General features: G+C 38.6%; 2 protein-coding genes across 2 annotated transcripts in view; one reads left to right on the forward strand and one right to left on the reverse strand.

Annotated features, from left to right (window-relative positions):
* Nucleotides 1–4,608: 4,608 nt before the first annotated feature.
* dan (DAN protein) lies at nucleotides 4,609–6,134 on the forward strand. The gene is given in 1 exon segment (NM_001078208.1): nucleotides 4,609–6,134. A coding segment is annotated over 1 exon segment (801 nt). The 5' UTR covers nucleotides 4,609–4,634; the 3' UTR covers nucleotides 5,436–6,134.
* Nucleotides 6,135–6,444: 310 nt separating this feature from the next.
* Nucleotides 6,445–14,249, reverse strand: part of LOC100186202 (formin-like) — a 13,030-nt gene continuing 5,225 nt past the window's right edge. Inside the window, exons 11-15 of the mRNA XM_026838948.1 lie at nucleotides 10,726–10,818; nucleotides 10,562–10,613; nucleotides 8,807–8,953; nucleotides 8,178–8,256; nucleotides 6,445–6,687 (exon numbers count right to left, since the gene is read on the reverse strand). Of these exons, the coding sequence (XP_026694749.1) occupies nucleotides 6,652–6,687; nucleotides 8,178–8,256; nucleotides 8,807–8,953; nucleotides 10,562–10,613; nucleotides 10,726–10,818 (407 nt within the window). The 3' untranslated portion in view covers nucleotides 6,445–6,651. The remainder of the gene's footprint in view (nucleotides 6,688–8,177; nucleotides 8,257–8,806; nucleotides 8,954–10,561; nucleotides 10,614–10,725; nucleotides 10,819–14,249) is intronic.

The following is a 14,249-nucleotide window of genomic DNA, read 5'->3' on the forward strand; positions in this document are numbered from 1 at the left end:
ACAGTCTTCGATTAATCATCGCTTAATTATCATCGCAGGACGGGATGACTCGGCAAGTTATTACACGGTTTTCGATGCGTATGCGCGACTTACAAAAGTTAAACAAAGCACACATCAGGATACAGTACCAGCAGAAATATCTACATTTCCTTTCCTGGTTGTCTAATTCATTATACTTTATGCACAACATGTATGCTACTTAAACAGTTACCTATAACATAATCTATATAGTTTTAACATCTAAAAATGTTGGAGCAGAAGTTGCTTACAAAATCAGCATTACGTTTTTAACTTTGCGTAGTTAGGGTTAAAATATTGCTTTAGAAATCCGGTGAAGCCAAACCGATTATTAACAGTAACTACTTTCGGTACAAATAAACCTCTGCAACTGCTCTAACCACAGTATCCAACCAACTGAAATAACTGAACGATTCCAATACATTTAACGCGACTCGAATGACAAAGCTTCTTACCCTGTTTTTCTGCTTAACGACGCTATTTGTATTTTTCCATTGCACCAGTCACGCTTTCTTTCATTAAATGGGAAATTAAACCTGACGTAATTGATGGTTGCTGTTACCTGCACGTCACTGTTTACACAGTGTGTCTATTTAATGCAAACGTTTCGGTGTGTTTAAATAAAGGAGTGAATATCGCTGGTAAATTTAAATATGACGAATCCCTCTATTTATCCCCGCGTGGCTGTTTCATACACTTCGTGTCACCTTACGAGTTACCGCGTATATAACTTTGTGGGTCAATGCTATAATATAGTTATAATTAAAAATAATAAAAAGGATGAATCCAAACGTTGCTTTTAAAATGTATAAAACGAGAGTAAACCCTAGACCAACAAAGTGTTGGGCCACGTTCGATCCACCAGATAGCGAGACCATACACTTTGTGACTTTTAGCCATTTCTATGAGCATCAGATAAACATATCGCAGTCGGCTGCCTTGTAACATTACTAACTTGGTTTATATCAAATCAGATACACAGGTTTCAAGCACTGATACGTACACACCCTATGAAGGAAACACCAGGTATAAACAATTCCACCTTGCTTACGTTCTAGCACCACGATATACAGTGGGCTAGTCTAAATAAGACTCTCTGCTTTATGCGCTAAACAAAACAGTGACAGTCCATAACTTATATGATCAGAAAAACACTTTTAAAGGAAAATACCCGCAAGGGTAGTTATGGGTTTAATGAAGTTAGAAATAAAATCCTAATCGATACGGTAATAAGTAAGTACTTACATAAATACACAAGCGTTTATATATAGTATGGTGGTGAAGATGGGGCACCTTTTTACTTCATTTTCACGTCCAATTTGGTAGTAAACAAAGAACATTCAAAGAATTATAAAACCGTATCCTCACGACTCCCGTAGACAGTTGTTAATTGTTTAAAATACGATCAGGATACTTGTATATTATGTGCTAAATATATTTATCCCGTCTTCCTCTACCTTACTATATACTTACATATCTAAATAAACCACTGCCAGAAACTCCAACCCAAAGTGCAGCAAACCTGCATGAACCAACATTTCAAAACCAAGACAAGTAAATAATTGGACCGGTCCAACTCACAAACCAATTCAAATCCGAAACAAAACAACAACAACGAAGCTGCAGCTTCAAATATAAGACCAAGCAACGAGAATCCAAACCAACGGAACCAGAAACAACAAACTAACAGAACTAGAAAAAGCAACTAAACGCCCGTTCCGCAAACCCCTTGGTGAGAAAATGAACCTAAAAAAACGAACCTCAGATTCTCGCGCATTTTTCGAAGCTATTAGAAGTCCCGCATTTTGGTGAATAATTTTCGAAAAGTCGCAAGTTTTTGAAGCGCAGTCAGAACTGGAATGCAAAGTCTGTGCGAGTGGGAGAAAATGGCGACATGTGATTGGACGGAGGCTCCAGGAGGAGCAGGTTTCTGCTCAGGAGTGAGAGAAAATGTAACGACGAGGTTGGATAGATCAAAAAAACGTCATCAGCTGGGTTACCATGCTTATAACACGGTTGGCAATGATTTGTTGAAGGCAATTAATACTCACAGTAAGTTTTACATTAAGACACTTACAGTAAGTTTTACATTAAGACACTGCACGCCTGCCAACGAACCAAGCTATTGACTCGTTGGCCTTTGAGTAATTGTAGTAATGTTTATGTCAGGGAAGCATTCGTGGAGGTGTGGAAGCTTTGCCGAGTCTGCAACCCCTCGGCTGACTTCTAGTTTAAACTTAAAGTCGCGAAGCAATAACAAGCAACTTTGCTCAGTTGCGCCGTCTTGCGGTAGAGTTTTATTATCGACATTGCCACAAATTTGGCTAAAATAACATAACTTTTATTTATCTCTTCGAAAACGTAAGCGAAAGTCACATTATAACGAAAAAAGTAAATCAAGCAAAACAACAGTCGTTAAAACACACTATGTGCGGAAAAGAGCGCCAGTTAAAGGCGTGGCTGTTACCCGGAATGCCACAGGTTATAACAAGCAGCAATCACCTATTTTTTTTCAACATACGGCAGTTCATGATATTTTGTAACATTAACATTTTGAAGGCGACGCCGAATGTTATTGAGTGCAACAGCAACGCTTGTTTTGTTGTTTTGCAGTTGATTATTTTCCCTTCGTAAATAACAGCATACGTTATTACGTTTGTATAAAACACCCCGCATGTGATCGAATGTCATTTATTTATTTAGAAAGTTATAACACGGGTGTTCCATCCCATACACCTCATGCCTACTTGTGTAACTTTGTGGCTGAATTTTTATTCTGCTTTTAGTATATGGCCGACAATTTAGTTTTGACAAATCATCAGCGACCACTGGGTTGGAGAAATATCTTTACGTCAAGTGTCTTGCCCAAGGACACATACGCCCATTAGTAGCAGCATCGAGCCTTAAACCGCGTACCCTCTACAGTCAAAAGGCTAACGCCCCTGCCACGACACCTTATTATGTAAATAGTTTGTATTACCACACGCCAGTAAATACCGGAAAGTTTACGAATTTGCGGCTTGAATTAAGAGCGAAGTATATACTTGTTGGGCGACGAAGGTCCATTATGTACTTGTTTCCACTTGTTGCTACCGTCAAGTTACCGGGAAAATGTTAATATTCAATAACTATCAACTTCACGTCTAAAAAATTTATATTTTTTCGTTTTAAATTAGTAGCGTGAAATATTCAATGTAAGTTCAATTGGCCTACTTTTACTGAAAGATTCTTTTTACGCGAGTTTTACATAGAATGGAATCGTAGAAACGGGTTTACGATCGATGTTACGACGCGTGTATATAGGAGCGGCCGGTGCCGCATATTTTGATATAATTTTGTCCTTGACTGAAAAGTGGTTCAAGTGGAAAGACATGTCGATGTAAACCAACGATTAATGAGGTTATTCGATCCGACTATTTATTGGTTTCTTTTAATTTCTGTTTATTGCCAAGCCAAAATGGCCAAAACATGCTGTTTTCCGAACTTTAGCGACTTTTACGCTGGCAAAGCTTCCAAAATCATTTAGCTTTTAATTTAGAAACTGATCTAATTTCCGTTTATTGTGAAGTAGTAGGGCAAAAACAGGCTGTTTTGTCGAACCTTTACTCGGTTTTGTTACGAAGCAAGACGCCGTTCAGAGACTCGCTGGTTGTCGACGAGAGAGCAAGAGAGTGGGCGAGCATAAAGCTTAGCTAGAGCAGTTGGCCTGGCTGTGTCTCAGCGCCGTCAAACCGTCGCCACCGCATGCTAATGGGCGCCAACGTAGCAAACGTCGGGCGAGTGCAGACGTTTGGCGATGATTATCTATTTATCCAGATACCGCGGCCGTTCATCACTATCTACTGTGCGGCGGCGGCAACACGTTACGATGTTTATTTCAGATCGCGATGTTTATTGTTCAACATGCGTGTGGAATAACGGTCTGGGTTTAATTAGCGTGAAGGGCAGCTGAAACTATACAGAAAAGTTTTGCCTGAAATTTAAAAGTTAAATATTTGTTTGATCAGTTGTAATTGGTGCGGCGAGAAAAATAATTAGGAAAAGTCGTCTTGCCTTTCAGGTGGCTTGTGTTACCTGCCAGACCCGATGTTGATATTAAAGCGAGTGGCCAGCTAACCAAAACCCTATTGTTATACTTGAATGAAAGATGGCGCTACTAATTCTTTTGAATCGTCGATGCCGGGCTGACTGGCGGCAACGTCGGTTCCTCAGGTCGCCTGTCAGTCCAAAACAAAGGTCGGAACCGACGCGTGTCTAAATTGGCTTACACATTTGTTTTTGTAGCGCCGCACTGCCGCTCTTTTTTCTCCCAGGGTAAATATTTTACAATCTTGCCAACAATAAACCAAGAGGGAAGATGAGAGATAATTATTTGCAATCAGACGGTAAAGGGAATTCCTTTTTTCGATCCAGGCGACCAAATAAACAAAATGGACCGGTCGTAGTAGAAGCAGTGCCAGTCTGACAGTTCTCGGGCAGGAGACACAGCATTGAAGTTCGAGTAAAAGTCAGGTTTATATAATTATGGCTGAATAAAGTTCGTTTCGTTATCGTAATATTTAATAATCGTATTTTTAACCAGGAAAAATTAACGTGGGCTGGTAAATATACCAAGTATGGGTAAAGCTTATACAAAGGATACTGTGGAAACTACATCGTTAAGTAAAAGTTGTGAGATGTTTAAACCAAAAGTTCAATCATTTCGTTTCAACGTTCGTGTTCTGTTGGTCGGCTTCTTTATTTTTGTACTGATTGCTTCGATGGTTCAACCAAGTTCGGCCGGGCGCAATCGAGGCAGAAACCCGCGGAGGAAGCAAAATTCCCCGAGCCGTGGCAGCGACGCCACAACCTCCGCAAGCGAAAGAGGAAATGGGGATGCCAGCCCAACTGAAGGCGCCGAAGCAGCAGGGGAAGCTACACCCCGGTCTTCGCGTCGCTCCAGAAAGCACAAGAAGAATCATAATATACTAAAAACCAGCGCCAAGGCCAAAACTATTACCGAGCGAAAGTACTTGAAACGAGACTGGTGCAAATCCCAACCTGTGCGCCAATATATCCGCACTGCAGATGGTTGTAAAGGAGAACTAATTAACCAGTTCTGTTACGGGCAATGTAACTCGTTTTATATCCCAAAGGATATCGAAATCGACGAACGAGATGGGGAAATCGAAACCGATTATTTCCGATTCTGCGCCTTCTGCAAACCGAAGACCGAGGAATGGATTTCGGTTCGGTTGAGATGTCGAAGAAAAGGCCGAAAGAAGAGAGGACGGTACGTCATAAAACGTGTGAAGAGAGTGAAGGGGTGCACCTGCATCTCAGTACCTGAGCAACGGATGATGTTAACCGCCGCACCAACTGTAATCGGTGAAACGGTCGCCAATACGAACTCAACCTCAGCGTCGGAAAGTCGGTAGCCCAGCAAACAACAAAGGACGTTATAGGTCTGTTACGTCTGGCTCCACCTGGGGATCTTCGAGGCCGCAGTGTCGCGCGATGTGGTGATCAAATGCGGCGAACGAAAAAGCGAATAACTGGAATCGCTATTCGAAACAAACCCGCTTCTGTTCTTTATTTCGTTTCATTTATTTAAGCGTTATTTTTTTCATGTGTGATTTTATCACTTTGGTTCATATTCGTGTAAATTATCCGCTAAGTTCCCATGGTAAACTATCAAGTGTTTCACTTGAATGTCACCGATATGTATTTCCTTTTTTCTAAAACGTAGCTTAGCTGTAGCATTTAACGGGGTCTCTATTTATTTGTCAACTCCACGGTTGAGTGCGCATGACTGCCACACTGACAACAAATCCCTGAAACCTCAGATTGGAAACTTTTGGCACGAATTCAAGCAACAGTCTCATAAAATCGCTTAGTGGCGAAATAGTTTCGTTGGATTTACAGCAAACTCCCCGAGTTCCCACGGCTCTTCCCAGCACTTATGCCGTCAAGAGCGTTCACTCTGTCACCGAGTTTCACATGGAAACAATCCGAGTCAAAACAATTAACGAAAATGTTCTTTTTTATCGTCATGTAAAACCGCTACTCACAAGCGAGTAGTTTTTTAAATCTTATCTTTCTTTGTTTTTACTTTTGAAAAAGTTGTTGCGCCAAAATGTTAATAGAAATGAAACACGGAAAGTTGACTTTGTACTGACTGACAAGCCTAACTAACCAGCTGTAGGATATTAGATGCTGCCATTTTGAACGTCGTGGTTTTATGCAAGACATATTATGGTTGTTCTATTGCAGTGGTCACTAATAAGTTCAATTATGAGCGGTCCAGAAAATACAATTACCCACAAAGTTACATATGTGGTAACTCGTAAGCGTGCACAAGGAACAGAACACCCTTGGTATAATGACTGTCGTTACCCCACCATGCGAGAATAAATAAGTTACATTCAGTTATATTTATGAATCAAATTTTAACGCGTATATATTTATTTTATAATATACTTAAATACTGCAAGGTGTCCCGTGTGTATGGCAATGCAATTTAAAAATACAAATAAAAAGAAAAACAGTAAAAGTCGTGACCCAGAGTAGGAAACACATGTTAACGCACCCGCACAAGTAAAATAATATTTCATTGTTTTATAAATGAACAAAATGATTCTTTCAGTTCTAGCATCACTGATCTGGCAGTTGACCAGCGAGGCGTTTTTTCTGCGTTTAAAATAGAACATTTTACTTAATATTTATGGTATATTAGGTTGGGGTAAAAAGGTTCATTTTATTTCCTGTATCGTCCCATTTAGTAGCCAAAAAAAATATTCAAAGAAATATAAAACCGTATCCCCACAACTCCCATAGACCGTTGTTAACTGTTTAAAACACGATCGGGATATTTGGATATTATGTGCTAAAGATGTCCCTTCCACAGCACTATAATAGTTGAAACGATCTCTCCCCGGTTTAGAATTCTACCATTTATGTTCCCACGCCCATCATTGGAAGTAACCGCATATAAAGGACACTTAAACACAAAACCAGATCGAACGCTTGAGTTTCAGGTTCATGAACGTTTCCACTGTTTGCGTTTAAACTATAAGACGACCAGACACATAACAGACACGTGGTTAAATTACACTCCAAACGCGAATTAATACTTTTTATCTAAAGCAGCTTCTGTGAAAATTAGTTTTCGCACCGACGTTACGTCACGTTTTGGTTGGTCTTTTCGGGGTAAAAACTTCACAATTTTAATCATTTTTCGTGTTTTGTTTTAACATAAACTAGAAGCCAAAAATGGTTAACAATTTTTGCCAAATAAAACTATTTTAGATGTTTATTATGCAAGCGATAGTGTATAGTTATACAACGAATAACGTTGTTGCAGTTACATTTTAACACGAAAGTTATCGTAAGCTTTTCGCGGTGAAACATTAGATTGGAAACTCGATCTTTCACAAACTAGCGACACGAGCCAGCTATTCAAGCAACTGTCGCCTTAAAATAACAGAGACGCCAGAAGGAACAGGTTAGTGAGACGAGCTTCGCGATTAACAAAACTTATTGTTTGCCTTAACCAGTCTGTTCCTGTACCACAACTTCGTGTGTTGGTTTCTAATGTTTAGTGTTTAGGTAACGAGCGGTAACTTTATATTGTGTTTCATGGCACGAGTAATTAAGAAAGCCATCACACAAGAGCTTCAAGATTGTACAGAGCTTAATACAAGAGCAAATATATTAGTTTAGTGTCCTGTTGCGGCGCCGTGGTCGGTTATGTAGGTAGACCCGGGTCTATAGTTACTTAGCGGCAGTCTGCCGAGCGCTTCACAAAGCGAAGCGTTTATCTATTCGATTTTTGCGGTCGGGGCTTTACACAGTTGGTCAATACGGTTCTTTCGTTTGATGTTTTAAATAAAAAAACATGAAGGTAAAAAAGTTAAAAAATATTTTAAAAACCGGATTATTTTTTGCTCCTTTAGTTAGTTTGTACTTCATAGCAATTTTCATATTAAACGCTAAATTTATTATTAAACAAAACGACCAATATAGTTTTCCCCTATATGACACCATGTTAACGAAGGGGAGGCCGCTTGTTTACGATATCGTTGTGTAAACAACCCTTTGCATGAAACATGGGTGTAATCAAGTATACAAGAGGATATGGCGGTTTGTTGCTTTGATGTGACCGTGTAGATATAACTTACCAAGCATCGCTTGCGGGTTCTTGTTCGTACGACCTGTACTGAACGTAGTTCGTCAACTTTTGTGGCGGCTTCGCTTTTTCTACAAAGGAATTAAAAGATAAAAATACCATTCAAATAAAGTTAAACATTCCGTTTCGAAAAAAGCTAAAAATCTTCAGCAAAAATAACTGTTTTAAATAAAAAGTTAAAAATTCTGTGGTATTGACATACACTTGTTTCAAACCAAGCTATAACGGCATTTAAAATAAAACAATTTACTTTTTATATTTATGGTAAACTAGTAGGTTGGGGTAAGACGGTACGTGTTTTTATTCTACTTTATCGTCCCATTTTGTAGTAGGGTAAAATAGATACTGTTAGCGCCCAAATCCCATAATAGCTGATCGAATTTGAACAATTAACAACGTTCTTTCACATTTGTAAGGATACGGTTATATCATTCTGTAAAAATTCTTTTTTTACGACTAAATGTCGATAAAAGAAAAAAAAAGAGAATGAAAACATAAACCATCTTACCCTACTATACGCAACTTTCAAAACATTTCAATATATATATTAGAATGTTATATATATATATATATTTATACATAACTTTTTATACACTTTTCAAAAATTAGAATACACTCAACTGTTTTTTCACTTCAGCTCGTATTTGTACCGGCCAAACCTCGCTGAAGTAAACCGAGAATGGAATCCACATGTCGAAGAAATCTTTCGGTTGTTTGATTTTGCTTTTCCCGCAACCACAGTTGAAGTAATGCAGCATGGATTCGAAACTAAAGGGAAATAATCAGTTAATATTTGTTCGTAAATATTCATGTCTTTACAAATATAAACGTTTTACGAAACTTTTCTTATAAAAACACAACTGTTTTATTAAATGCACCTCGATACAAGTTAAGTTACTGTATTGCAGGTTCGGCAGCCATGCTTTTATTTGACATTTTTCCTCGAATAGATTTCTCCCACAGCGTGTTTTAACGACTGTCGTTTTGCTGTTAATTCCCGTTTTCTCGTTGTTTTAATAATCTGATTTTCGCTATCGTATTCGAAGAGATATATACAACTTATATGCTATGCGTGGAGTTTGGCGTAACTTTGTGTAGATCTGCATTTTAACTTTGAATAAACGCCGTGTTCTTGGATACTTAATTTTAATTAGTCTTAGCTACCGTATTCTGTACGTTATAAAACGTATGTTGTATCAGTAGTTGAAAGCGTGTACGTGTGTGTCCACCACACAAGCCGCGTGGTTATACTTACTTTGCTATACGAGATAGTGGGGGAATCATCCCTATGCCATATCAACCAACTGAAACAAGCTTTAATGACAAGGGAAGGTTGATGTAAAGGACGATAAGACAAGATTCGATGAGGGAGTGTCTGTTTACCTATAACGCTGGGTAACCAGTGCCTGACGCCACACCAATCCTACTTAAACGCCAATTTGCTCAATCCATGCGGCTTAGCCTAGCCAACTGACGCTACCGTCCAATTAGCTGACCACCGATGTAGGGCCATTGTCTAGCAGGAATATCAAACTTACGATCTGCAGTAAGTTTTATATACGCTGGTAATAAACGGGAATATCAAAACCATGGCCTCGAACGTGGTATGTGTTTAATACCATGCACGCTTCCTAACATGGTAATTTGGGAGGCGATAAAATAGTAAAGCTAAGTGCTCATGTAGTGTAGTGCGGGTTAATGATATCGGATGTAGGTTTTATATGCACGCGGTTATTATTATGCCACACTATTGTACAGATGGCTACTAATATGCTTTATACATATCCCAACTAGCATGTTAAACAGCGTGCATGCGACATTATATACGTCCCAGAATTGAAGCCATATTTTATGCGGGGAATAAATAGCGTTCGCTGAGGCGCCATGTTCGTGAAATATGATGAGGAAATATGGCAAATAAGAAGACGTTTGAGGATTGTTATTGTAACTAGACGGGCAAGGCGACGGGGCTGTAGCGGGCGCCATTGGTTCTGGTAAGGTCGCCTGTTCATGTATAGACCGGCGCCATAGTTAGCACACGAAAGCTTCTTAACTGACCTTGCAGAAGCGAAGGATTTAATCGAACACTGACCGACTGCCAAACTTCGTATGGTGGACAAGGAACTGTTTTAACTTCGATATTGCGGATTTGTAAAGCTTGTTTACTTAACTTAAAATACGGCGTACAAAACGTTATTTTTAACTTAAAATATCGCTTACGAAAACGTGTTGTTTAAAAAGATTAAACTGCTGCTTAAGGACTTGTACTTTTTACCATAATATTGTACATACGTAAAGGGGTTAGTACTAAACACAACATACACAAGCAATAATAATGTCCGTAGTTGCATAGGGGGTGTTGTTTAACAATATTACCTGATTTTCGAATCCGAGATTTCTTTTTCTTTGTTCGTTATCAAGGCGTACGCTAAAAATAGAAAATAGAAATGAAATAACCGACGCAGTAATACAATCGGTGGAAACGATAAAAACTTATATTTGGTTGTATTTGGTGAGGATAATTAAAGTTATAAACTAACCTGAGTCAACAAAATCCGTCATTTTTTCGCGAAATGGTTCCACATATTTGTTGTCCTCGTTTTCAACCACCTTTTTTACACGGAGCCGGCAATCTGTGACGTATGAATGGCTTTTGTTACGTCATATGGATCGGAACAAGCGGTGGTTTAAACAAAAACAGTGGAAGTCTATGGTTTGTTGTGGAGGGAGATAAACATGACCGGATAAGCGGGGGGGATTACAAATTAGGCAACACAACGGCGGTATGTCAGATTATAAACCTCAGCCGAGATATGTAACGGCGGGACGACGAGACGACGGGAATGTTTCTCGAGGAAAATGGATCCTATTGTACTTTATGTGGGGCAGGTAGGGGCGTGCGGTGAATATATAGTAGCTTGGGGTAAGAAGGCCCATGTTTCATTCGCTTTTATCGTTCGGTAAACAAAGAATATTTAAAGAATTTTATAACACTAGCCCCGCGAGTCTATAAAAGCGTTGTTAATTGTTCAAACGATTAGAAAATATGGGATATTATGTGCTAACGGTATCCCATCTTGCCCCACGGTGTTCTGTTAACTTTGTAGCCATAATTGTTACACGATTAGCTATCCAATGATAGTAGGTAACATGTGGCAGCAGACGCACAGGACGAGACACGGAGTCTGTCGCCCTTTGTATATTTACCGGCGACGCCAGGAATCGTCCGCGGATGGCCAGACTTTATTGACTGTTCCTCACAATAACATAACTAATCATATAGCTAACAAATTATTGCTGGTTTAATATATAAGGCCGAGCGACGGAATTTTGCAAAGCAATTATTTGAATTATTCGCACAGCAAATAGTCATTATGTTGTACGGTTTATATACACACGACTATTTGAAGTGATGGGTAGAATATTAAACATCGGTTTTAAAGCTTAAACATGACATTTGGAGCGGCGTGTATTAAAATGCATATAGTAGGGTAGGGAAAGATGGGACACCTTTAGCACATAATATCCAAATATCCTGATCGTGTTTTAAACAATTAACAACGGTCTATGGGAGTCGTGAGGATATAGTTTTATAATTCTTTGAATGTTGTTTGTTTACTACCAAATGGGACGGGGAAGTAAAACAATAAAGTTGTCCCATCTTCCCCCAACCCTACTATATTAACACTTGTTCATAATTATTATACAAGGTTTATTTCCACCTGTTGCTGCCATAATAGACGTTGCAAACGTGTTTATATTTTCGGCAATATTAGTCGTTTAAGACAGCATTTAAATACAACTGAAATTTTCATACTTAAAAAAAGTGAAATCTTAATAATTTTTCAAAAAACCTGAAATTGTAATATTTAAATGCGATATTTTACCGTTAAGTTTTGTCTTTAGTTTGGTTATTTCGCCACAAATGTCTTCGTATTTAACTTGGGAAGCCCTCATCAATGATAAAGTGTCGGGCACTGGAGCCTTCCATGTTTCTAAGTCGTTGTCCTGGAATATAACCGTTACTTATTCGCGTGTGGTTGTCGAGTTATAACACAAGTGTTTATTGCGCGCCAAAGGTGGTGGCTTCGTACACCTCGTGCCTGCTTACAAGTTACCACGTATGTAACTTATTTATCCTCGCATGGCGGGGCAACCACAACCGTTATAACACGAGTGTTCTGTTATATATACACCACGTGATTTTTTTCTGCATATATTGTTTCAGAAATGGTAGCAGTGTCAAGCCTCGAACCCAAATACTTTAGTCAGGAGGCAATTACTCGCTAAATACAACTCATGTGATAATAAATACAAACAGCAGCAACCCAACAACAACATACTTGTTTAAAATGTCGAATATACAACGAGACAATATAGGAAAGTAACGTCACCCCACCAACGTTAGACTTGACGTCTTTTAACTTTCCGAGGATTTCGAGATCGAAACCACGTGCTTGTCCACGTGATACGTTACCTGCAATGTGATTGGATGAAATATAATCAATGTAACGTATGTAACTTATTTATCCTCGCATGGCGGGGCAACGGCAGTCGTTATAACAGAGGTGTTCTGTTTCATACACCTCGTGCCCGCTTACAAGTTATCATGTATGTAACTTTGTGGGTGATTGTTTTTTCTGTGATGTGATGAAATAAAATCGAGGGTAAAATAAAACATACTGGTATATAATGTCTTTATGACATAATTAATTTATCTCTTCGAATACGATAGCGAAGATCATAATATTTAAACAGTAGAGATAGGGGAATAAGCAGCAAAACAGATAACACACCATACAGATAAAAAGCGGGGAAGAGGTCGTCCGTTATAAGCTGTTGCACCCGAGCCTAATACATACTTTAGTTCATTTAGAAGTTTAACTTGATAATAATTAAACATAAACGGCTCGTTGTTTGTCCGCTAGGTGTAGCGACCACGATTATTTTCTTCAAATTAAATGTAAACGTTTTTAGTAAGCGTTTAACGACTGTCGTTTTGTCGCTATATCCGTCTTTTCGTTATTTGCAATTTATTCAAATACCTAAATAAGAGTTATTACTATTATTAATATAAACTCTCAAAAGAAAAATTATCTGCCTAACTATAATATGATGACAAAAGAAAACAAAATTACGCGTCAGAGTAAATAATATAAGTCTTATAAAAATAAAGCGACAATCGCGAAAAAGCGAAACGAAACGTCACTCAGTGTAGCAGCAATGCAGATATTCGTCATTGTTATGCAGAAGATTGATAGGAGATGTTTTATTGAAGAGACATTTAATATGCGCTAAGGTCGGTTATTCTGTTTAGATAAAAAATATTTTTTTAACGAAAGTAGTATGTGCGTCGCCACCCGTGGTTTGGGAGGTTGTTTACTTTATATAAGAATGGTTAAAACTACAGCAGAGTATCGCATTGTGTTTCTAACTATTGATGGGGAACGTTGAATAGATGGCAGGGGAATAGCTATACAACAGGGGAGGTTATATAGCAGGCGAACGCACGCGATTGGTTTACGTGTCAGTTTAATGGTTTATTTCATGTAAAAGAAAGAGATGTTTGCCCTTTTTATATAAATGACTGAATGTAACTTATTTATCCTCGCATGGCAGTGCAACGACAGTCGTTATAACACAGGTGTACTGTTTCATACACCTCGTGCCCGCTTACGAGTTACCTCGTATGTAACTTTGTGGGTTATTGTTTTATATATGGCTGATAATTTGAAAAAAACAATTAGTAACCCCTGGGTTGGACCAATTGCCGCTAAGTGTCTTGACCAAGGACACATACGCCCACATTGGTAGCAGCATCAGGTCTTGAACCCTATACCCCACACTTACGAGGCAACCACTATGGTTCCAGTACAAATCATGTAATATACTTACCCCCATTCAAATAGTTGCCAACACTTAAAATAATACTCAGCAACTTTTTCACGACGTCTCCACGTAATGTCTACATAGAAATCAACAGCTTGAATTAACAATATATTTTACAACGTTCTTAATGTGCACGTAGTTGGTTATTATCAATAATTTTACTGCTAAACATTTA

The sequence above is a fragment of the Ciona intestinalis genome, unplaced genomic scaffold (genome assembly GCF_000224145.3).
Source record: "Ciona intestinalis unplaced genomic scaffold, KH HT000130.2, whole genome shotgun sequence".
Classification (NCBI taxonomy): Eukaryota; Metazoa; Chordata; class Ascidiacea; order Phlebobranchia; family Cionidae; genus Ciona; species Ciona intestinalis.